Below are 25836 nucleotides of genomic sequence, written 5' to 3'. Positions count from 1 at the left end.
CAGACAGGGCACCAACTTCCCCACTGGTGCACCCCAGGTATACGACTTTGACTTCATTGGGGTTGAATTTAGGCAGCACAGTGCAGGCAGCCAATATCAGATGAATCCAGGTTAAGGGCAACCAAAGAAAGTTGCACCTTGGCCACTTCAGAGCCAAAAGCTGAAAGCTGGATTGTCTTTTTATTACTTATCGGAGTTCTAAACACAAACCTTTTGTTAATTACACGTTACAAATACCTGCTCCTACAGTGATTTGCCTTCACTCTTTTAATGGTGTCCTATCTTGATGCAAAGTCTTCATTTGAATGTAGTCAAAATGTATCACTCTTTTCCTTTTTAGTCCTTTGTATGTCCTCTTTGAGAGATCTTCCCCTACACTGAGGTCAATATATTCTCCTATATTATCTTTTAGGAGCTTATTATGTTGCTTTTCACATGTTGGTATGCAATCCAAACAGAATTGATTTTGTGTGTGTGTGTGTGTGTGTGTGTGTGTGTGTGTGGTAAGGATCAAGTTTCTTTTCTTTCCCTTCTTTTCTTTTAGGATATTCAATAGTCCCAGCAATAATTAGCATTCTTTTCTCACTGCTCTACGGTACAATCTTTATTGCAAATCAAAGATTTTGTTTCTAGGATTTTATTCTATTCCGAGGGCCTATTAGCCTATTTCATAAAAGCTTCAGAATAAATCTTGATACCTAATGAAGCAAATCTTTCCAGCTTGTTCTTATTCGCTCAAGTATTTTCACATATGCTATTTATGGCCTTTCATTCCTCTATATATGTTTTAGAACCAGCTTGTCAAATTTCCATGCAAAAACTCCAGCAAAGCCCTGCTGGGATTTTTACTGGGATTATTTTATTTATATATCAAGTTGGGGAGAATGGACATCTTTACAATATTGAGTCTTTCTATCTAAGAATATGATACATTTTCCATTTATTTTTCTTTCATGTCTCTCAATAATTACAGGGTCTTGGCCACAGACACAAGATGACAAAGGGGACGACATCATTTGGAAAGTGTTACAATAAGACATGCACATTGTGCCACCACTGTGGCTCTAAGCCCTACCACCCTTGGAAGTTGACCTGTGGCAAATGTGCTATCCTGCCAAGAGGAAGAGAAAAATATCACTGGAGTGCCAAAGCTAAAAGACAAAATCCCACTGGGGCTGGTGGAATGAGGCTGCTGAAAATTGTCTACCCCAGATTCAGGCCTGGATTCCGTGAAGGAACATCACCTAAAGCCAAGAGCACAGCTGTTACAGCAACTAGCTCCTCTTAAGGATTTCAGCAATTAATCACACAATAAATGTCCTGGTACTTAAAATAATAATAATAATGACAAGTATTATTATTATAATCTGCACAAAGCCTTTGCCTATATTTTGTGAAATTTGTTCCTAGGTATCTGAACTTTCTTTACTCTCTAGTAAATAATATTTTTATATATTTTCTAACTTCATTGCTAGTACAGGCCTACTTCATTTTACTGTGCTTCACACTACGGCACTTTGCAGGTAGAGCATTTTTGACAAATTGAAAGTTTGTGGCAACCCTGTGTCAAGCAAGTCTATCAGCACCATTTTCCAACAGCATTTTCTCACTTCATGTCTGTGTCACATTTGATAATTCTTGCAGTATTTCAAGCTCTTTCATTATTATTATTATTTGTTATAGGGATCTATGATCAGTGAATACATCTCTGCTGAAAGCCCAGTTGATGGTGAGCATTTTTTAGCAATATTTTTAAGGTATTATACTTTTCTTTAGACATACTACCATTGCACATTTAAAAGACTACAATAGAGTATAAACATCACTTTTACATGCACCGAGAAACCAAAAAATTGCACTTCACTTGCTTTATTGCAATATTTGCTTTATTGCAGTGGTTTAGAACTGAACCTACAATATCTCTGAGGTAAGCTTGTATACATAAACACAATGAAATTTTGCATATTGGCTCTGTACCCAGCACACTGGCCAAACTTGTTAGTTTTTTTTTTTTTTAAGATTTTATTTATTTATTTGCCAGAGAGAGAGAAAGAGAGAGAGAGAGAGAGAGCACAGGCAGAGAGAGTGGCAGAGGGAGAAGCAGGTTCCCTGCCGAGCAAGGAGCCCGATGTGGGACTCGATCCCAGGACGCTGGGATCATGACCTGAGCCGAAGGCAGCCGCTTAACCAACTGAGCCACCCAGGCGTCCCCAAACTTGTTAGTTCTAATAACTGATCTGTGGATTCTCCAGGATTTTCCATGTATATAGTCATCACCAGCAAACAACAGATTTAACAGGATTCTCTTCTAATTTTCATATATTCTCTTTCTTGGCTAACTATATTAGCTAGAATATCCAATAAAATGATGAACATTAAGTGGTGAGAATGGGCTCCCGTGTCTTATTCCTGATCTCCAGAAGAAAACTTTCAATCTCACTATTAAGTTTGATGCTCCTTATAGGTTTTTGTTCTCTTATTCCTACTTCGCTATGTTTTGAATCATAAATGGAGATTGAATTTTATCAAACACTTTCTCTGCATCTATTAAACTGACCATTTTTAGCCACTAGTATACTAAAATGGTGACTTACACTGACTTTTAAAGAATGTAAAAACTACCTTGCATTCCTGAGAAAACCCAACTTGGTTGTATGTATTCCTGGATTTAGTCTGCTAACATTCTGTTCATGACTTTTTGCATCTATGTTAATGTGAGTGAGAAGAAATTGTGATTTTCCTTTCATCTGAGATCATTTTGATTCTGTCTAAAGATTTCGGTTATTCCTTTAAGTGCCAGTCTGCAGGTTGACAAATCCTGTTTTTGATTGTCTGAAAATATCTTTATTTCATCTTCATTCTTAAAGACTGTTTTCCTGGGGAAAAAAATTCTATATTGGTATTTCTTGCAGGATTCTAAAGATGATCTAGCTTCTACTGCTCTGTGCAGAAGTCAGCCGTCAGTCCAATTACTATTCCTTTGAAGGCAAACTGTAATTTTTCTCTGGCTGCTTTTCTCCTCACTTTGCTTTTATAGCAATTTTTTTAAAAGTTCTGTCTGAAAGAGAGAGCACGCAAGTGTGAGTTGGGGAAGGGGTAGAAGACGAGGGAGACAGTCTCAAGCAGACTCCCTGCTGAGTGCAGAGCCTGACACCGACTGGGCTCCATCTCACAACCCATGAGATAGTGACCTGAGCAGAAACTGCGAGTCGGATCCTTAACTGACTGAGCCACCCAGGCGCCCCAGTTTTATGGCAGTTTTAACTTAATGTATATCTATTGTAGATTTCATTGTACTTATCCTGCTTGGGCTTCTTAAATCTGTGCATTCTATTAGCTTTGGAAAATTAACAGCTATTATCTCAACAAGCATTGCTTCTGTCCGTTCTTGCCCTCCTCATCTTCTAGGACTCCAATTATATAAATATTAGACCTTTTTACCATATCTTCTATGTCTCTTACCTCTTTCCTGAATTTCCCATTGTTGCATTTTTACATATTTCCTATTGGACATTTTCTTCTGACTTTTCTTCTGACCAGCTCACTATTCTCTCTGCAGACATAGAAACTTTTTGCTAAAACCATCAACTGAGCTCTAAATTTTCATCTGTATGTTTTAATTATAGAATTTCTATTTGGTTCTATTTTTATAGATTTTAATTCTTTGCCAAATTTCTCAGACTCATCTTTTATCTTGAATATAACAAATATAATTATGTTTCAGTCTGTTGCCCCTTTGGATCGATTCATACTGTCTATTGTTTCTTTTGATTTTTCTTCATGTTCTCTTCCAGGAATCTGGCTATTAATCAAATGTGCCAGAAACTGTTCTCATAAAATTGTCTGTAGAAACAATCTGAAGCCAAATCTAAATAAGCCTCCAAATGTTTGCCTTTGCTTCTTTCACATACTTGGGGACACTAGCAGCCTGGGGCCGCCTTAACTCAATTTTGTGAACTTAAGATTTTTTCTGAAACTGAGTTGCACTCCCGCAATAGCTGTTTTGTTTTTTAAAGATTTTATTTATTTATTTGACAGAGATCACAAGTAGGCAGAGAGGCAGGCAGAGAGAGAGAGAAGAGGAAGCAGGCACCCAGCGGAACAGTCAGCCCTATGTGGGGCTCAATCCCAGGACCCTGGGATCATGACCTGAGCCAAAGGCAGAGGCTTTAACCCACTGAACCACCCAGGTGCCCCGCAATAGCTGTTTTTAATTTACCCTTACTTCCAGAACATGGCCTTTCCTAGTCCCAACCTAGAGAAAAGGGAGTTCACCAGAGTCGCCCCTACTTGGTTGTTTCTGGTTCTGAATATTTCTTGTTGCTTCAGTCCACAGAGGCACACTCACAGCCTTGACCAGCTTCCTCACTCAAGAATCCAGCATACGTCATCAGAGGAGAAAGGAGCCCCCAAAATGGACTCTCATCGTTGGACTTCTATCTTTATACTTCTGCCCTCACCTTGATTATAGCCTGGTAATTCTTCATTACTTGACTAGCTCTCCAGGATCTTCAAGCAAATATTTGCATGCTGACAATTATTTTCTAATCGTCTCCAGTGGGAGAACTGATCCAATTACCTAGTCTGCCATTACTCAAAACAGAAACCAACACTGCCTCTTTACCTTTTGCAGTCTGGAAATACCTTTCTGAATAAAATGGAAACAAAATAGAACTTTTAAGAGTCTGCCTTCTTTCTGTCATTGGCTCACAGTATCAGCTCGTCTAAGTGGTGGTTCTATCTGCCTTTGATTTATCCTTAGAAATGAAATCCACACAAAAATAATGAAACACAGTAGTGGATTTGAAGAATAACATGAAATTAATCCCTAAGGGGATTTACAACCTATAAAAAAAAATTCATCTGAGAGAAAAAAGCCCAGGAAAGGGTCAGTTCCTGATTAGCAGAAATGTCAAAGATGTACAGAATGTCTTTTATAATACAAGCACAGTGAAGAATCTCATGACACGTTTGAGGTTTTTTTCTGAATAGATAATACAGCCACATTATCCAGAATTCAAAAAGCATAAAAGTATATGGTGAAAACTTCCATCTCCATCCCCACCACCAAAAGCAACCAACGTTACCAGGTTTTGTATAGTCTCCTAGAGCTACTTGATACGCTTAAGAGTGTGTGTGTGTGTGTGTGTGTGTGTTCGTATATATTCTTTTTTATACAAATAATGAGCATATTAAAGATACTTTTTTCCCATTTATATCTCAGAAATCTTTTCATAACTATACATGAAAAGTTTTCTCATTTTTTTCTATAGTTGATTAATATTTCATTGGCTGGATATTTCATAATTTATTTAACCAGTTCCCTACTGATGGATATTTATGTCCTTTCTAATCTTTTACCATTTCAAGCCATGCTATAAAAACCTTGTGTGTCCTTAAATAGGCAAAAGAATAAATCTAGAGGATAAATTCCTGGAAGGAATGGATCAATGAGAGCATATACTATAATTGTGACGGATACTGACTAGTTGCCCTCCATGGCATTTGTATTAATTTACAGTCCTAACAGCAATGCATGAAAGTCCTTGTTCCTGCACGCCTGCTAACATAGTGAGAGATCAAACTGCCCGGCATATATATCATTTCCATGTCCCTTAACAGAAATTAGGTTGAGCATTTTTCATATGCTAGAAGCCACTTCTAGCACCTGAACAGCTTAATGTAGGGGGAAAAAAGAGTAAAAAGGAATAGTGCTCATGATTTTTAAGGTTAAAGGTATATGCTAAATCATGTAAGAACTACTGGTAAAACAACTTGTAACAGGGTTCAAAGAGGCAGGAGGAAGTAAGAGAAGGAGAAATACTGAAGTTTATTTCCAGCAGTATCAGGTGTGGAAAATGCAGTCCTGTTGTAGAGAGAGAAAACCATTATAAACAGCTCATTGGGTTTCCTAAATCTACTTAGTGACATTTAGACCACTATAAAGAAGAAAAAGCCAATTTTTCCATACAGAGCTTTTAATGTGTCAGCCAAACAGACCAATTCTACAAGTACTCTGAGAAGAGACCAGAGAAACTAGGACAGGTTTTGCAAATTTAAATGGGATATGGGAAAATGTGTCTTTTTAAAATTAAAATGGCTATGTATTTATTTTAACATGTATTGGGGAAAGTTGATACATCAAAATAGTAATAGCACAGGTATCATTTAAAATGAAACAAAATTTTAAATGTCAATTTAAAGAAAAAATAGTGGGGCGCCTGGGTGGCTCAGTGGGTTAGAGCCTCTGCCTTCGGCTCAGGTCGTGGTCCCAGGGTCCTGGGATCGAGCCCCGAGTCGAGCCCCGCGTCGGGCTCTCTGCTCAGCAGGGAGCCTGCTTCCCTTCCTCTCTCTTTGCCTGCCTCTCTGCCTAGTTGTGATCTCTGTCAAATAAATAAATAAAATCTTTAAAAAAAAATAAAGAAAAAATAGTAACCAAATAATTTTGGAATGTATTCTCTAACATGGCAAAAACCATGACATGGTACCTGCATGGCCAAGGTCTTAGAAACAATAAACAGAGAAAGGAAAATGGAAGCTCAAGAATAAATTTATAGATGACAGCCTCTAAAGCAAGGTGAAGAGTTAAGAAATTTTCCTATAATGATTTATTTTATGTTTGACAATATTTAAAATACTAGTTTTCTATGTTACCAGCATTCCGATTGTGCTACAGATTTAAATTTATTGTGTACTTTGTACTTTCTCTCCAAAGAACCAAAAAACAGGTTTTTTTCTAAAGTATTTGAATATCAGGTCAGAGTTCTTTAGAACAAGTCTCATAGGACTTCTCCTTCACTATACAGGCTGCAAAGAGATAATTAGCCTGGCCTTTTAGATTCAAGGGCAGAAGAACCAAAAGCAGGTTATGTGGTTATAAACTCAACAGGCTTAAACAAAAAAAACTGGCTGAGCTTATATTCCAACCAAATCCCAAGACCACATGATCTAATTTCTCATCAGTCCTTATGAGTGAAACCGGCCCCTCTTGGTCATTCAGATCACGAACCTTGGGTTATACCATCCTGGAATGATGACAGGACTAACTGGCTATCTCGACACCACAAAAACACAACTACTATCAGAAAACAAAACAAAACAAAAACAAAAAACCACTACCACAGCCAGACAAATTTATACCATTTTGATATAAAACTACAATAGAAAACCAAAAAACTGTAAGGGCTCTTTGGCATAAATTTCCACTGTTCTGCTCCATCCACTAAGATAGCCACCAATTTTTAAATTTCAGTTTGAATTGAAATAGCTACAATATACAACATTTCCATCACTGCAGAAAGACTTATCACACTGCTCTAAGACCTACGTAAGAATCATGACAAGTTCACCTGACCTGTGTCCAGTCGTTAGCGTCTAAGTGCCTTGATAGCTCTCAGGGTCATTTACACCAATCTAATTTCTAATGTTAACTTCAAGGTCATAAGAGACTTTGCCCTTTATTTTCCACAAAGCTTCCTAAACTTTAAAAAAAAAAAAAAAAGTCTATTCTTCAGTGATGCAACATGTATGCCTCGGAGAGTTTCACTATGATATAGTGATATCTCTCTTGGGGACTGAAGGACCCAGGTGCCCCAAATAAGAGATTATTAGAAACAATTACAGTTCACAAAACAATAAGAGCACTGTGGTCACTCTCTAACGCTGAGTTCAGAAGAACATAAAGAAGTTCTCTGACTTCGGGCGCCTGGGTGGCTCAGTTGGTTGAGCGACTACCTTTGGCTCAGGTTATGATCCCGGCTTCCAGAATCGAGTCCCGCATCGGGCTCCCAGCTCTTTGGGGAGTCTGCTTCTCCCTCTGATCTTCTCTCTCATGCTCTCTCTCACTCATTCTCTCTCAAATAAATAAATAAAATTTAAAAAAAAAAAGTTCTTTGACTTCACTAAAACTTCAGCTAACAAACATGAAGACACGCAAAAGGTACTCTCTGCAGAGACTATATTAAAAAACAAGTTATGATTATCCCAGATAATTATAAATTCCTGTTTTGAAGGAATAAGATACATTGAAAGACCAAAACCTTTACTTTTTTGTTTAATCAAAATCTTCAATAACAACAAAATGTTCAAACTCATTTCTTACTGCTGTCCCTCTAAGACAGGATGGCAGAAACCTCCTTCAATTTCATTCTATCTCAGGCCTCTATTGTTTACTTACTGGATCATTTTTTAGAGGAAGGTGGCAGAAGAATCCAATCAAACTCCTAATTTGAAGCAGTTTGGTTTTTTTTTTTTTTAAGATTTTATTGATTTATTCAGCAGAAAGAGAGACAGCAAGAGAGGAAATACAAACAGAGGGAGTGGGAGAGGCAGAAGCAGGTCTCCCGCTGAGCAGGGAGCCCGAGGTGGGGCTCGAGCCCAGGACCCTGGGATCACCACCCGAGCCAAAGGCAGACGCCTAACAACTGAGCCACCCAGGCACCCCTGAAGCAGATTTTTAAGTTTATTCCCCAGGTTATACAACTCCAAGCCAAGCCAGATGCATGATTTCCACCCCTCTTTGGAAACCCAGCTTCATGCTAACTCAACATTTCTCAACAGCAGCACTGCTGATATTTGGGGCCAGATGATTCTCCACTGGGGCGGGGGGGGGGGGGCGGTGGGCTGCCCGGTGCATTGCAGGGTGTTGAGCGGCATCCCTGACCTCTACCCACTAGTTATCACTGACAGCCCTCCTCCTCCCCAGCCCCAGCAGTGACAGCCAAAACATCCCCTGAGCATCTCCAGGCTAAATCTCTCCTGCTTGAGAATCACTTTTTAATCCCAGGGACATTCTTCATTATCTCAACTCTAATTCTTCATATGCATTTGTTGCTCCTCCAAGTCTCTGTGTTGAGACTTTGTCTCATAATCCAGCAAATATTTATAGAACCTCTAGGACACAACATAAAGGGCTCTAGGAGATAAACAGGAGACAGATTCTGTCCCTCCCCTCAAAAGTTGATTTCTTGGGGGTATGTACATAAAGAACTGTAATAACAGACACTCAATTATATAATGTTTTGAGTTGCTGATGTTTGTTCCCCAGGTTCTCTCCTCTTACCAAACTAAAAACACCTTCAGGGCAAAGACCATAACCTGCCCTGGAATACCAATACTGGATAAATAGCCAATAAAAACAAACGATTGTAAGCATCATCATCAAAACAAGGTGACATTTTCATACAGATAGTAAAATCACCACAGTAACTTGGGCAGGTAAGTTAACCCCCATCAGGTATAGTTTGTTCTATAAAATGAGGAAAAAGGGGCACCTGGATGGCTCAATCAGCTGAGCATCTGCCTTCGACTAAGGTCGTGGTCTCGAGGTCCTGGGGTCCAGCTCTGCCTCACATCGGGCTCAGTGGGGAGTCTGCTTCTCCCTCTCCCTCTGCCCCCCTCCCAACTGCTCATGCTCTCTCAAATAAATAAAATCTTTAAAGATAAAAATAAAATGGGGGCACCTGGGTGGCTCAGTGGGTTAAGCCTCTGCCTCCAGCTCCGGTCATGATCTCAGGGTCCTGGGATCAGGCCCCACATCGGGATCTCTGCTCAGCAGGGAGCCTGCTTCCCCCATCTCTGCCTGCCTCTCTGCCTATTTGTGATCTCTGCCTGTCAAACAAATAAATAAAATCTTTAAAAATAAAATAAAATAAAATGGGGAGAAAATTACTGTTGACCAGATTAAGTCAGATAATATTAGTAAATCTTTGTCCACTTTCTGGGACAGAGAAGCATTCAATTAATGTTAAGTTATCATTACTATTATTTTATTAGCAACAAATCCTACCTCAAGGGGAAGAGTGTGCTCTGGGCTATAGTAACAAGCCCCCACATGACAGAAAAAGAAACCAACACTCACCCTCCTAAGGGCAAGAGGAATTAAGTAACCAGAAGTATTTCTATCAATGTCCTGGGGGTGGGGGGGAAGTAAATGCAGAACCCAATTTAAAGGTAGCGGGAGGAAATCACACTCTCAGAGACAAGCCCACCATCAGAGTTGACTATTCTTAAGCCTTTTCTATTTCAAATGTTTGGGTTTGTTTGCCATAAGCATACAAGGAGCTTAAGGGGAAGTTAAAAAAAAAAAAAAAGGAAAAGAAAGAAAAGAAAAAGCACAACCCTCAACTTATAAATATTGACATATGCAATGAGATATATCTGCTGAATGAGGCTGTCTGCTGAATCTTTTAGAAATTATGCTTAAGGGGCGCCTGGGTGGCTCAGTGGGTTAAAGCCTCTGCCTTGGGTCATGATCCCAGGGTCCTGGAATCGAGCCCCGCGTCAGGCTCTCTGCTCGGCGGGGAGCCTGCCCCCCCCCCACCTGCCTCTCTGCCTGCTTGTGACCTCTCTTTCTGTGTGAAATAAATAATCTTAAAAAAAAAAAGGAATTATACTTAAAATTTCTATTGCTATAATGTTAAATACATGCCATGAATTTTGAACATACTACAAAGCATAAAATTTCATACAAAGGAAAAAAAGGCAAAAATTGTTAGATGTTTTAAAGTGAGACATCATAAAGTCATGGGGGAAAGCTGGGTGATTCAATGGCGTGTGTGTGTTTGACTGAAGTAGCATTAGAGGATGGGAGATACTTGGGATAGAAGTAAAAGATGACAAGAATCACCATGCAGGAAGACACACATCCAGGAACACCTCTGACAGCACATAGAGTTGAGGTGAGCACGCAACAGATCTGCTTCTCAGGGTAATGAATAACACCAGTTACAGTGTGTGCCGGGGGCTAGGCACCAGGGCCTCACCCACAGTGGCTCATGTAACTCTCCGGGCAATCTTATTAGACGGGTACTTTCAGTACCCACATTTTACAGATGGGGAAATGGAGACAGGGAGAAGTGACTGGCCCAAGGTCACTTAATCAGTACAATGAGGATTCAGACTCCAACCCAGGCGCCCGCACCACCTCTACCACTATAGCTGATGGTACCTATTTCCATTCCAGATTTGAAAAATTAATTTCTACTTGCCACTTAGTGAAACCAGTTCTCTCCCCCAACCCTCTGAAGCTCCACGTGTGGCGAGTAGAAGGAAGCCCGAGGGCTCAAAGTGCGGTGGATGCACCCTTTGCCTCTGGCTGCTGAGCCCCCCGCGCAGGAACCCGCGTGGGTCGAAAAGGCGCCGGTATCCTGAACCAGAAGACGAGGGCGCCGCCGGCGAAGGAGGGAGGTCGCCAAAGTCCCTATTTCAGCCCCTAGGTCCTGCCTTTGCTCCGGCCGCGACGCTCCACTCAGAGGACCCCAGCACCTCCCGGCTCCCACCCCGCTTCTCGTCTCCCGCTCTCCGAGCGACCGAGAGGCGGCGGCGGCGAGGCGAGGGGGCCTGTGTGCTGGGGGGCCGGGGCCAAGCGGGGCGCAGGCCAGAGGTGGGCGAGGCTGCCCCGCCGGCCGCGGGCAGAGAGCGCGCGGAAAGGCTGGGCCGGGACAGAGCGGGGCAGCGGGGTGCGGAGCCACGAGCGGGGGCAGCGAGGCCGGCGGGGCTGGGGACCGCTTCCTAGGAGGAACCCGCGGGCGAGCTGAAGCTCAAGAGGCGCCGGGGGCAGAGCAGCCCCGTCACCGCCATCTGGGCCGAACGGAGAAAGGAAGCGGGGCGGGAACCACAGCGTTTCGAAACAGGAGTAGCGAGCAAGCTCGAGCGCAGTCCCGAGCCGGGAGGGGGCGGCGGGGGCCGGGGCGCGGCCGCGGGGGAGCGAAGGCGAGGGCTCTGCGCGCGAAGGGGACGCCCGGGCGGGTCCGCGCCGCCGAGGGGCGTGGGGCAGAGCGGCACAGGGCGCGGCCGAGCCTCGCGCGACAAGCGGGGCCCCGAGGCCGGGCGGACCCACCCGCCGGCCCCCGGCTTGCGTACCTGAGGCGGCCGCCTGGCTCCCCTCCACTCCCGGGCCGTCCCCGCCGCGGCCCGCCGGCCCCCCGGCCGCCTGCCGCTCCGACATCTGCAGCCGGCTCCGCGAGCGCCTCCGCCGCCGGCCGCCAGTGGCTCCGGAAACAGCCGAAGGCCGAGCGAGCGCGGCGGCAGCGACCGCGCGCCGGGAGGAGCCGAGCGGGGCCCGCGGGCCGGAAGGGGCAGCGCGCCGGCCCCCGAGCGGCCGCAGGGGCTTTGGGCAGCGGAGGCAGCGGACGCGGACGCGGGGAGGGTGCCTGCGTGCTTTTGATCGCAGGTTTTTAGTCACGGTTTGACAGAACAAACAAAACCTGGGGAAAATTCAGGAAGACTCGGCCGGAAATCATGGTATCCATAGAGACGCTATCGGAAGTTGGGGTTGCTAGGAGGCCTGGGCGCGTCGGCTAACGTGCGTCATGGCTGAAGTCCCAGAGCCTTACGATTCCGGCCCAGTTGAAGGAGAAGATCTGGAGTATGAGGTCGAACTGCCTACGGCTCTTAAAATGGCTCAAGACCCCGAAGCTGACACCATGGCAGAGAGAGGCCCGAAGCTGCCTGTAGAGATTGACCAGGAACCCCAGCCAGAGATGGAGGAAAAGGAGCTCGAAGTGGGGGCGCCGGAGAATATACACCTACACGCAAAACCGACCAGCACGTCCAAGGAAGAGATTCCCAAGGAGTCTGAGAGAGACCTTCCTAGCGAGACTGAGCCAGGGATGCCGCAGGAGGCAAAGTCAGAGACGTGGAGAGAGATGGGAGGAGAGCTTTTCAAGGATTCCGAGGTCCTTATGGATGATAAAGAGGAGCCAGATTTAGAGCCACCGGAGGAGGCCAAATTAGATGTTACGGAGGATGTACTCACAGAGTCAGATAAGGAAACAGATCTGGAGCTCCCAGAGGAGACAGAGTCTGAAGTTTCAGAGGCCTCGTTCAGTGAGTCAAGATTAGAGTTGCTACAAAAGAACATATTGGAGGTTCTGGAGGATTCATTTAAAAAGCAATATGCAGGAACAGGTCCAGAACCGCCGGAGCAGACCAAACCTGAATTTCCAAGTGAGAAACCAAGAAAATCAGTTGAAGAGGCAGATCTACAGCCGCCAAAGATGACCATTCCAGAGGAAGCACAAAGAAAGTCACCTGAGGAGAAAGGGACAGAGCCACCTGAGCAGACTAAACTAGAGTTTCCAAAGGGGAAACGAAGTAAGGCTACTGAGGAGGCAGGTGTAGAGCCACCAGAAGAGGCTAAACCAGAGAATCCAGAGGAGGACCAAAGAAAATCAACTGAGGAGAAAGTTGCAGAGCCACTCGGAGAGACCAAATCAGAATTTCCTGAGGAAAAATCAAGAAAATCAGTTGAGGAAACAGGTTTAGAGCCATCAGGAAAGACCAAACCAGAAGTTGAAGAGGAGACACTGAAAGAGTCAACTGTGAAGAAAGTTTTAGAACCACTAGAGGACACTCAACCATCAGATCAAAAAGATAAGCAGAGAAAATCAACTGAGGAGACAGGACTGGCACCACCACAGAAGTCCCAATCAGAGGAGACAATAAGAAGGTTAACAGAGGAGAATGATCTAGAGCCAACGTTTCCAAAGAAAGAACCAAGAAAATCAACTGAGGAAACAGGTCAAAGGCCACCACAGAAGACCAAACCAGAGGTTCAAGAGAAGACACGAACGGAAGAAACTAAAGAGAAAGATCTAGAATTACCAGATAAAGCCCAACTGCCACTAAGAATAGTGTCACATACAGAATTTTTCAAGGAAGATAGGCCAAAACCAGTCAAATTTAAATATTCCCCAGACAAGGATAAGCTAGAACACTCTGACTATGAAACAAGAAAGTGGTCAGTAAAAGAAACCAAGGCTAAAAGAGAGTCCATGTTTGAGTCTCTGAGAGTAAGTGAAATAGACTCAGTGAGGGTAAGTAATGAGTTTTCTAAAGATTTTAAAGGACTGTTGGAAGTTACTGATGATTTACACTCTTACCTCTCAGACTCTCAGAGGGATTTGAGCGTGTCTTTTAGTGAAAAAGTTGTAGAGTTGTCCCCAGAGATGAAACAGGTACACAAAGATGAAGAAACCCAGCCAAAAGAAAGTACTGAACTACAATTTGAATATCTTAAATGGAGCCCAGAGAAAGTTGCAGAGTGGATTAGTGAGCTAGGCTTCCCTCAGTACAAGGTATACAAAAATAACATTTATAAAATTAACATTCTTTCGTCCTCTATCTCTTATTCCTCTTACCCTTACCTGAGCTCTTGCCTCTTCTTCACTAGAAGGGGCATAGAAAAGTCCTGGACTATGATAGAGATCACTTGGATTTAAAGTTTGTTCTTTCCACTGATGTCTTTTGTATTTTGATAGAGGGAGGGTGGGTCACATTTATTTGTTTTCCCTATTTATCACAATAGTATACTTCTCTGCAATTCTTGAATAAAGACTAGGAAATTTATATAGGCCTCTTTTCACAGAAAACTTTTTTTTTTTTAACAGCTTTTGTCCAAGGTAGACTTTTTGGTACTTTGTCAAGTTGTTTTACTGGCAGCTCCCTTAACTTGTACTATTAATCTTAAGTGTCTGCCCCAAATATGTCATGTGTATCATGAGCCCCTAACAGTATTAATTTAAATGGCCAATTCACCAAGAGTAGTTTTATTAAAAAGATAGAGTGAGTGACAACTATATGTCAATAAAAAAATAATAAAATTTTTAAAAAACAGAGGAAACAAAAAAAAAAGGTAGGGTGAATCCTCTTATTTCATTGATGCCAACTATGTTATTAGGCTACCACAAAAAAACACAAGATCTGAAATCTTTTGTACTACTTAAAAAGGTAATTGAGGGAGCACCTGGGTGGCTCAGTGGGTTAAAGCCTCTGCCTTCGGCTCAGGTCATGATCCCAGGGTACTGGGATCGAGCCCCGAATCGGGCTCTCTGCTCAGCAGGGAGCCTGCTTCCTCCTCTCTCTCTCTCTGCCTGCCTCTCTGCCTACTTGTGATCTCTGTCTGTCAAATAAATAAATAAAATCTTTTTTAAAAAATGTAATTGAGGCATGAAGGAAGCACTAGGTGTATCATGCCAAAAAAATATTAAGTATGAAATTTAGTGGAGATCTTAGATGGGAAATGTGTGGGATTATTAGGATTATTTTAAATTTGAATTTAAAACTAAATTAAAGTTTTTTCCCTGTACAGAACTAGAAAGAAAACCTGATTTTTCTCTCACTCCCTCCCTTCTCTTCCCCCAACTCTTTCTTTTCCTTTGCTCCATTCTTTCTTCTTTTCTTTCTTTTCTTCCTTCTGTTTACCATAATCATTTGAGTGATGTTCTTGTTGTACTAACAGGAGTGTTTTACCACAAACTTCATCTGTGGTCGAAAGCTCATTCACGTAAACTGCTCAAACCTCCCTCAGATGGGGATAACAGACTTTGAGGACATGAAGGTGAGTTGTGCTTAATGCTTCCCTGTAGAGCACTGTCTCAGACCAACCTTTTCTTCCATCCCAGCTTCCTCTTTCTGTCAGTGATGTGATCATAACCCCAGTCCCACCCCCCCCCACCCCCACCCTCTCCCACACACAGTGATTTCTTCTTCTGTCTGCTTTGATCCCTGCAAAGATCCCAAGAACTGTCAGTTCCCTGTATAGCATCTGGTTTTTTTCCATTCTCACTTGTCTCATTCCTAGAATATTCCTAGAATATTCCATTAGCCCCTGCTTTTAGTCTCTGTCCATAGGCCTTTGGATTCAAGCGCCCTGCTACTAGACTCTCACCCTCCAACTATTCAGACTACTCAGAAACCGTCTTTGGATCCCCTGTGCTTGCGAGAGAGTCTCAGTTCCTTAGCTTAGGGCTTGAGGCACTCCACAAGTTTTCTCCAGCCACCACTCTTTCCCCTACCTCTCTACAGGAGTCTCCTGCTCAGCCTCACGGGGTCTGACTCACACCCTTGAACTCCTGTCCTGTGCATTCCTCCCTGTGCCTCTCTGCTCAGTCCCCCTCCCCCTGTATGACTAATATGAACCTTAATCATCCTTTAAGACCCAGCTCAGTTCTTGTCTCCCGATGAAATCTTTTCTGACCTCCCCAACCCCAATAACCTCTCCCCCCACCAAGCTCTCACACACTGTAACACCCATTGGCACTTTCCTAACACCCATTTGGCACTTTTCTAACACCTAAGTGTTTGGCTACTTTGCTGCCTAACTTGGCAACAAGTTACTTGAACCTCTGTGGACCTCAATTTCCTAAGATCTCTCCAGCACCAGCAGTCTATGATTATGCTTCTTTGGATAACACCACCTCCATTTATAGTGTTTTATAGTTGACAAAGCTTCACACACATAATCATATTTATAACCTTTCCTTTAATACCCCCCACTCCAACATGTCAGTGTTCATTCAGTACACTCTTGCACATAAGCTTTGCCTCAGTGGTTCTCAAACTTGAATAGTCTTTGGAATCAGATGAGTTTTGTTTTGTTTTGTTTTGTTTTGTTTAATTCCTAAGCTCCATGCTACAGAGATTTTGATTCATTAGGGCTGGGGTAGGCCCTGGAATTTGTTCCCTACTTGACTCTTGATCAGGCATTAAAACCATGTAATTCCATAAGTCATATGATTTAGAAAATTAAAAAAATTATACTTGTTAATACCTAAGCCCTTTTCCTGGCAACACGATATAAAGAAATCCTTTAAATTATTAAATGTAGTTAGTCCTAAGAGAACATTTAATCTTTTGAACTCTACTAATAGCTATCTTCTGAGTGTTTACCCTGTTTTGGGCATCATACATATATTATTTCACTTAATCCCCATTTTATAGAAGAGAAAACTGAGGCCCAGAAAGATGAAGCAACTTACACAAGATTATTCAGATAGTAAGTTTAAGAGCCAGAATTCAGGTCCATTCTGTGTGACTTCCATGCTCTATTTAAACAACCATACCTCTCTAAATGAACAGTTTTATAACCATGAACCACTACATATGTAATGTGGGAAAGGACCACTCATTACAAACTGGTATTTCCAACCATACCTTCACATAGATACCAAATACCACCAGATAAAATATCTCACTCTTTTTATGTTCAAAGAAGATATGACTGTGTTTATGAGCTCTAATTTCTACCTATGTTTATAGTGTTTTGGATGTTCTGAATAAAAATAAGGAATAGAATTAGCAAAATAGTAACTTGTAATACAAGTTCCTGAAATGTTTAAATACCATGAATTTCAGCTTATGAGAAAGCATTTTTCAGAATCTGCCAATTCATTTGGCTTCTTTGACATTCTGATTCTAAAAATACAATATCAACAATGCAATAAGAAAAATTCTAATTATGCTTTTTCTGGGCTTGCAAGAAATAAGAGGTCTTAAAAATCTGAAATGCTCATGAGTAAGTGATGTATCCAATGGTCTATCCTTATACCCCAAGAACTTTGAATAAGTAAACTTGAAAATAGTTATCAAAGTCACCAGACAAATGTGGCCTCTCCTTGAAGTCACTAGAATAATAAAGATCAAGACATTTAAAGGTATCTTAAAGAAGCTTTGCTTGACACCTAGATCCATATTAAAAAAGCTAATTATACACTATGACAGAGGTAACTTTTTACAGATCATATTTTAGCTTAATGTTGGTTCTCAATCCTCTGGGGAACTTTCCCTGTGTAATCTGAAACTGGCTCCTGTACTCAGAGGTCAGGGAGAGACTGAAGAAAGAGGCAGGCCACTCCAGGTTGGTAGGTGGCAGTTTTAATGATAAAAAAAGGGCATTTACATACAAGGTTCATCTTGAAAGGCAGCAAGATGAATAGGTCTCCACATCTGGCCTTTAAATCTCAAAAGTTTATTAAGAAGCGCTAATGGGGTTCAGTAACATATACTGTGCAAGTGTTTTCAACACATCCCCCTCTCAAGGCCATGTCGTTAACGCCTCTGGGAATGGGAAAGGCAAGTGGAACCCACATTCCAAGGACGAGGAGAGGGTGAGGAACCTCTGAGTGCCTGGGTCTAGTTCACGGGTCAAACGGCAGTCACATCTTTTTTATCACATTCCCCAACACTTGAGTATGCTGTACTTACCTTTCTTACTGATATATAAGCATTTTTAATCTCACCATTGTAATTACAATACCTAGTATATCCACAATTTATCCCATAACAACACTTACACAGTGTAGTACTCTTTTTCATGTTAACTCCCCCGCATCATCTGGGACGCCTGGGTGCCTCAGTCACTTAAGTATCCAACTCTTGGTTTTGGCTCAGGTCATGATCTCATGGCTCATGATCTCATGGGTCGTGAGATCAAGCCCCACACCAGGCTCTGGGCTCAGTGGGGAGTCTGCTTGAAGATTCTCTCCTTCTGCCCCTCCCCTCACTTGCTTGCTCACTGGCTCTCTGTCAAATAAATAAATCTTTAAACAAACAAACAAACCTCTCCTGCATTGTCATTCATGGGCGCTGGCAGAGTGGCAGACCCGGGGAAAGAGCAGGTGGCTGGCGAGTGCAGAATTCTGAGCATGCTGCTAAGAAACGGAACCACATTTGGACTGTGCTTTCCATTTACAAGCTTTCCAGTGACTGTATGGCCAGTTTCTGTTCTCTTCAACTTCCTTTTACTTCCTTAATTTTGCGATTATTCATGCTTTTACCCTTGCGGAAAGAACTTACTGTTCCCTTTGCCCTTCCTCCAACATCCTGAGAAGACCAGAGAATAACTTAACTGTGGGTGAGACTGATGGGGAGTACAGAAGCAAAGACACCAATTCTTTGAACCTAGCCAGGGGAGCTCTTGAAGCCACTATCCTGTTGTTCCAATTCGTAGTGATACAGTAGCTTGGTAAAAAGGGGAGAGGAAGTCAATCTTATTTATTCTATGGATAAGCTAGACAAGATAGCATTATACCTACTACAGGTTTGTTTCTTAGAAAATAATTCTCGGGACATCTGGGTGGCTCAGTGGGTTAAAGCTTCTGCTTTCGGCTCAGGTCATGATCCCGTCCTGGGATCGAGTCCCTCATCAGGCTCTCTGCTCAGTGGGGAGCCTGCTTCTCCTCTCTCTCTGCCTGCCTCTCCCCCTATTTGAGATCTCTGTCAAATAAATAAATAAAATCTTTTAAAAAAAAGAAAAGAATTCTCAAAATATTTTTAACTCCATCAAGTGAACAAAAGAACTCTGTGATAAATATCTGAAGAAAAATATAGGTGAATTACCTATTCCTTTTGTATGCATGATTTTCTATTACAAAATATAACCTCATAAGCTTTATATCCCAGCAATTTTACTATACTTGACTTGATGCAAACCATTTGAATAGTACAGATTCATAACATCTGAGCAAATTACCACTAGACAAAAATATTTCTTTTTCAACTTTCAATTTTCAAGTGATTTTAGTTTTACAGAAGAGTTGCAAAGATAGTACAGACTTCCTATATACTCTAAACCCAGCGTGCCCTAATGTTAACATCTTAGGTAACCATGGGACATTCGTCAAAACAAAGAAATTGTGGTGTCTGCGTGGCTTAGTCAGTTAAGCATGTGACTCTTCATTTCAGCTCAGGTCTTGATCTCAGGGTCGTGAGACTGAGTATCACCTCGGGCTCTGCACTAGGCATAGTCTGATTAAGATTCTCTCTCCCCCTCTCCCTCTGTCCCTCCACCCCTCTCTCCTGCTCTTGAAAAAAGAAAAAAATTAACATTGATACAATACTATTAAACAGTTACAGACTTTATTCAGATTTCTGCAATTTTTCCACTGACGTCCTTTTTAAATTTTTGTATATTTTTATTTTTTTAAAGATTTTATTTATTTATTTGTCAGAGAGAGAGAGCACAAACAGCCAGAGTGGCAGGCAGAGGCAGAGGGAGAAGCAGGCTCCCCACTGAGCAAGGAGCCCGATACGGCACTCGATCCCAGGACCCTGGAATCAAGACCTGAGCCAAAGGCAGCTGATAAACAGACTGGGCCACCCAGACATCCCTGATATCCTTTTTTATTCCAGAGTCCAGTCAGGGATACTACTTTGCCTTTAGCTGTCATTGTTGTCTTGGTGTCCTCCAATATGTGACAGTTTCCTGATCTTTGTCTTTCATGATCTTAACACTCTGAAAAGCAGTAGTCAAGTTTTTTGAAGATTTCCCTCAATTTTAGTTTGTCTCATGTTCCCCATGAGGATATGCATTTTGGGGGAGACTATCACAGAGGTGATGCACCCTTTTCATCTCATCTCATTAGGGAGTACATGATATCAAAGTGATTTATTACTAGAGATGTGCACCTTGATCACCTGGTTAAGGTGGTGTCTGCCAGTTTTCTTCACTATAAAGTTACTATGTTCCCTTTTCATATTCTATGTATTAAAAGTGAATTAGTAGGTCCAGCCCACACTCAGAGAGATGGGAATTAAGATCCACTTCCTGGAGAGAGGAGTACCAGAGTTTATGGACATATAGTAAAACTACCAAAGTATTAAATATATTGGAGAAGGTAGTTTGAGGCTGTGCAAATATCCAGTTTCTCCTTAAAATTTGGCCTACTAATTCTAGCATCCATCAGGGGATCTTGCCTGCAGCAGTGATTACTGTGGTGTTCTAATGGTGATTTTCTATTTTCCTCATTTCTTCCATGTTCAACTGGAACCCTTTGTAAGGAATTCTGTTTTTAATTGTCCCTTCTCTGCCTTTTGGGACACTTTCAGTTTGGCACCTGTGTCCTCCTGACATGCGCCCCTTATTTTTTTTCTAGTCCTAGTACTCTAGCCAGAGCATTACATGTTACTTCAGACAGTCTCCAAGGAGCCCTGGTTGCTTTTAGCAGGGAATGGTATTTAGAAACCAAGATGCGGCCCTAGTTGTGCTTGCTCCTATGGGGCTGTCATGGCTTCTAGGCATTCAGAGAAGAAAGATGTAGGAAATATATGTATACAAATCCCAGGTACACACAGATTACTATCTCCATTCTGTAAGCATGAGATCATACTTTTATCCCTGACTCTAGCCCAGCACTGGCTTCATTCTGGCCTTCCCATCCTTCCTATTCCCTATCCCACTTTGCTTTTTTCTAATGTCCTTCTCTGTCAGGAGAACCCTTATCTCCTTATCTATAAATATGTATGCCTATGAGAAACACATTTACCAACAGAGTACAGTGTTTGTCTACAGTTCTTTTTGTCTTTAGCCTTACACTACCTAGACAAAACACTGGTTTTCAAAGTTCGAGTTATTTAGGTCAGCTCCTTTCTTCCCTACCCCCTTCAGTAAGATTATGTCTCACTCTGTAATACAATTAGATTCATGGTCCACCGCCTGTATTCTATCATGCATTCCTGAGACATCCTGGCTTTTTTAAAATTTGGATACAGTAAAGTTACTCTCTTCAGTGGACAGTTCTGTGGGTTTTGACAAATGTGCAGCATCATGTATCCACCACCAGATCCATACAGAACAATCCTGCCATCCTAAAATTCCCCTTGTGTCTCTTGGTAGTTAGCCTATCACTCCAGCCCAAGCCCTGGTAATCTGTTTTTTGTTCCTATAGTTTTGCCTTTTCCATAATGTCACATAAATGGAATCAAATAATATGTAGCCTTTGAGTCTGGCTTTTTCCCTTAGCAAAATGCATTTAAGATTAACCCACATTGTTATATGAATCAACAGGCAGATTTTAAGGAGACTATATATCTGCTTTAATAATGGTGGTATAGATGATTCATATTTGAACCATAACAAAATATCTTTAGGTTTAATTAAATTATAGCTTCCCATTATGCAAATGTGCATAGTTACATACCATAAGGTAACCAAACAGTATTACTAAACTGGGGGCACATGGGTGGCTCACTCAATTAAGCATCCAATTCCTGATCTCAGCTCAGGTCTTGATCTCAGGGCCATGAGTTCAAGCCCCATTAAAAAAAAAAAAAGAATAGCAGCCTTTAAAAACCATAATCAACACAAGATACAATGATGACATAGTAATAATAGAATTCTCTTGAAAGTGGTAGGTGCTCTGTATTGATGCCAAGCATTGAACATGGGCCACCATCCTAGAATATGGAATTAAGAATCCTTAGAGGGGCACCTGGGTGGCTCAGACGTTAAGTGTCTGCCTTTGGCTCAGGGCGATCCCGGGGTCCTGGGATCGAGCCCCACATTGGGCTCCCTGCTTAGTGGGAAGCTTGCTTCTCCCTCTTCCACTCCCCCTACTTGCGTTCCCTCTCTCGTTGTGTGTGTGTGTATGTCTCTCTCTCTGTCAAATAAATAAATCTAAAAAAAAAAAAAAAGAATCCTTAGAAAACCCTAATAGTCTTCATGAATACCTATATTTAATAATCCTGTAATTATTAAAGTAATGCATTGTTCAGTTGCACCATAACTCAATTAAGTTACTCAAGTAAGTTGCTCTAAGTCTTAGGCAAAAATAAAATCTGTTGTTTGTTATTCATCAGAACTAAAGAAAGAACTCACAGTTTTAGATTAATTTATAGCCCATCAAAGGACCCTCTTAGTCCTTTGCAGGAGAGAGATGGTTAGATTATATTTCCTGATTCCACATGTAACCAGTACTTTTGTAATACTTTAAATTTCTGCATTAGAATATTAAACAGTACTGGACTTTCTCAGCCTACAGTGGGCACATAACTCTTTTGGTTAATAGTGAATAAATTTGTTTATGACTACAGGGTCCCTCCTGGGGAACCATCTGTAAAGCCTCAGTGAATTTGTGAAATAATCTGCTATGGTAAGGGGCATTCAGGGTGCAGTACGGACCAAACAAGGTGCTCTTGTAGCAGCATCAATTACAAATGAGAATTCTTTTTTTTTTTTTTTTTTAAGATTTTACCCATTTATTTGACAGACAGAGATCAGAAGTAGGCAGAGAAGCAGGCAGAGAGAGAGTACGGGAAGCAGGCTCCCTGCTGAGCAGAGAGCCTGACGTGGGGCTCAATCCCAGGACCCTGGGATCATGACCCGAGCCGAAAGCAGAGGCTTTAACCCACTGAGCCACCCAGGCACCCCACAAATGAGAATTCTTGAAGCGAGTCTTTTGGATCTAAACTTTTAGAAACCTCAGTTGCTCAGTTGTATTGCCACTCAGTTGGCAATACTCAGTTGTATTGCCACTAGGCATACAATGCAACTGTGCAGACTCTCTTACCCACAAATCATCTCTAGAATCTAAACAAAACCAAGAAAGATGTGAGAAAAATGTGTCTTGTCTACATTAAAAAAAAATTTTTTTTAATCAGAGAGAGCGATTGCCACAAGTAGGGGGAGTGGCAGGCAGAGAGAGAAACAGGCAAAGGGAAAAGCAGGATCCCAGCTGAGCAAGGAGCCCAATGTGGTACTTGATCCCAAGACCTTGGGATCCATGACCTGAGCCAAAGGCAGCTGCTTAACCGGTTGAGCCACCCAGGTGTACCTTGTCTATTTTTTTTTTAATAGTTTGGTTTTTTGGTTTGTTTTTTATTTGTTTGTTTGTTTTTTGTTTGTTTGAGAGCGAACACATACAGGCATGAGCAGGGAGGCGGCAAAGGGAGAGGGAGAGAGAGAATCTTAAATCTTAAGCAGGCTCCACACTCAGCTTGGAGCCCAACACAGGGCACGATCTCACTATTACAAGATCATGACCCGAGCCAAAACCAAGAGTAGGACACTTAACCAACCGAGCCACCCAGGTACCCTGTATCTTATCTATCGAAAATGCATTACTAAAAAAAATAAATAAAAAATAAAGTAAAATAAAATAAAATGCATTACTAATGGACAGTTTTGCATCAGGTTAAGAATGTAGCACAAATCCATTTTACAACTTTGTAACTATGGCCGGTAGTTTTAAACTAAGGAAAGGAAAGGGAAAGGGAAAGAAAAGAAAGGGAAAGAAAAGGAAGGGGGGAAGGGGAGGGGAGGGGAAGGAAAAGAGAAGAGAAGAAAAAAAAAAGAAGGAAAAGAAAAGAAAGGATCTACTCACTGCCTTGGCTGTGTTCTAGCAGAAATTTCATGGACTACATTCTCATCCAGATGCAGAATATGGATTCAGATAGCAGTGTTATAGCAGACCTATGATCAAAGCTAGAATTTGAAAATGCAGTAACAGTTTAATCGAGGGTATCAAGTGGCTTGGTGGTCAATGAATACAAAACATGTTTTAGAGACACTGAGAATTGCGGCAAAGGGCCTTGTAAAGAATATACAAGGATAGGTACTAATAAAACAGCTGGAACTTTTTTTCCCCTGCCCCTTCCCCAAATAGCTAGAACTTTAATATCTGACTTTTTAGTGCTTGAGATTTATGTTTAGTCAAATTAAATAACTATTTGAGTAATGACTTTTTTTTCTTAATTGCAAATTAAATGAGCCCCTTATAGACAAGTTATTTATTAACCTTCCCAGAGGTAGTCATGGCTCTTAATCTAAACATATTATCTGCTCACAGGGTTGATCAGATTGTTCAGCCCAAAGAAAGAAATGAACCCATCCATGGCAAGCTGATGCTGGGCCTAGAAACATCTTTAAATGGAACTTATAAAAAGATAATAAATTACTTGATTTTTTTTCTTTTTTTAAAGATTTTGTTTCTTTATTTGACAGAGAGAGATACAGTGAGAGAGGGAACACAAGCAAGGGGAGTGTGAGAGAGACAGGAGCCCGATGCGGGGCTTGATCCCAGGTCCCTGGTATCATGACCTGAGCTGAAGGCAGACGTTTAACGACTGAGCCACCCAGGTGCCCACTTGATGTTTTTCATAAAAACTTTATTTTGATAATGACCTGGCTACTAAGCCTTTCCATGTGTTATTATTTTATTTTCCCAAAGAGAGCACTCAAGAGACCTAGGAAAATAAGTAAAACTTCTTTGATTTAGTTATATTTTCAGTTAATTTTTCATTAAAAAATTATCCTTGTATTGTAGGCAATTTCTCGTCATACACGGGTGCTCCTCGGATTTGAAGAGCCATTGTTCAGTCGCACCATCACCCTGCCCTACAGGGACAATATCGGCTTATTTTTAGAGCGAAAAGGTCACACTCGGGTAAAATCTGATTCCTTGACCTTCTCTGAATTTGTGCAAGCAGAAGGATTACAGGATTATGCTCCAAAAATAACCACCCCCGAAGAGAATGAAGCATAGCATGACGCTGAACTGAAGGGGAAAGCTGTTTCACTTACCTTGGAAGATCAAACTGAACTACTTCGGGGGAAGAAGTATGTTCTTTTGGGTTTTCTTCTCTTCTTCATTAAGGATTAGAGTTAGAACTTCTGGTTCCACTTCCAGTTCTATCACCACCTCTCAGCACTTTCTCTTTGTTTGTGTTTCAAGTTAGCCCCATGTTTAAACAAAGATAGCAATATTTCTCTTTCTGGGTAATTCCTGAGAAATTCTAGTAATGCATCTGGTCATAGGAACATGTTAGAGAAATGGAATTAAAAGTAAAATCTCCCGCCAACCCGAATAAGGTTCTCTGCAAATGCAGAAAAAGAAACAGTTGTAGTATTGAATCAGCACTAAATCAGCAGTGTTGGGCATCACAGGCAAGTTGCTAAAGATTATGAAGTCAAGGAAATGCCACCCTTTTAGGTAGCCAGGCAGATATAACACATTACTTACATGTTAACTGTCTGTATCCAAAGGAAGAATAAAATTTCTCATATCTCGATGACAAACAGGAAGTTACTATGTGGAGCCAGGCATGTGGGTCAGGGAGATAGGGTACCATCCTCCCCATTGCTCCCATTTCAAAGACATGGCTCCAAAGCCTCCCAAACAGACAGTCTTGGGATATAAAACCGGCAGGTGACTTCTTCAACTTGTTAGAGGATTTACATACATCTCAAAAACGGAGAAAGGATTTAAATTACATGTTTTCTAAAAGGAAATGTTTTAAGAAAAGGGGGGAGGGGAGTCTTTCCCTTTTTGCATCAGAGAA

The 25836-nt window shown here is 41.7% G+C and overlaps 1 protein-coding gene across 1 annotated transcript; it reads left to right on the top strand.

Annotated features, from left to right (window-relative positions):
* Window positions 1-12311: 12311 nt before the first annotated feature.
* Window positions 12312-25040, top strand: SAMD15 (sterile alpha motif domain containing 15; the record flags this gene model as incomplete). Its single annotated transcript, XM_080807518.1, has 3 exons — window positions 12312-14078; window positions 15242-15340; window positions 24822-25040. 3 exons carry the CDS (start codon window positions 12312-12314, stop codon window positions 25038-25040), a joined length of 2085 nt encoding a protein of 694 aa, XP_080663644.1.
* Between the last annotated feature and the right edge of the window lie 796 nt (window positions 25041-25836).

The sequence above is a fragment of the Martes martes genome (assembly GCF_963455335.1).
Source record: "Martes martes genome assembly, chromosome: 7".
NCBI lineage: Eukaryota > Metazoa > Chordata > Mammalia > Carnivora > Mustelidae > Martes > Martes martes.
This window is presented reverse-complemented; position numbering and strand designations above follow the sequence as displayed.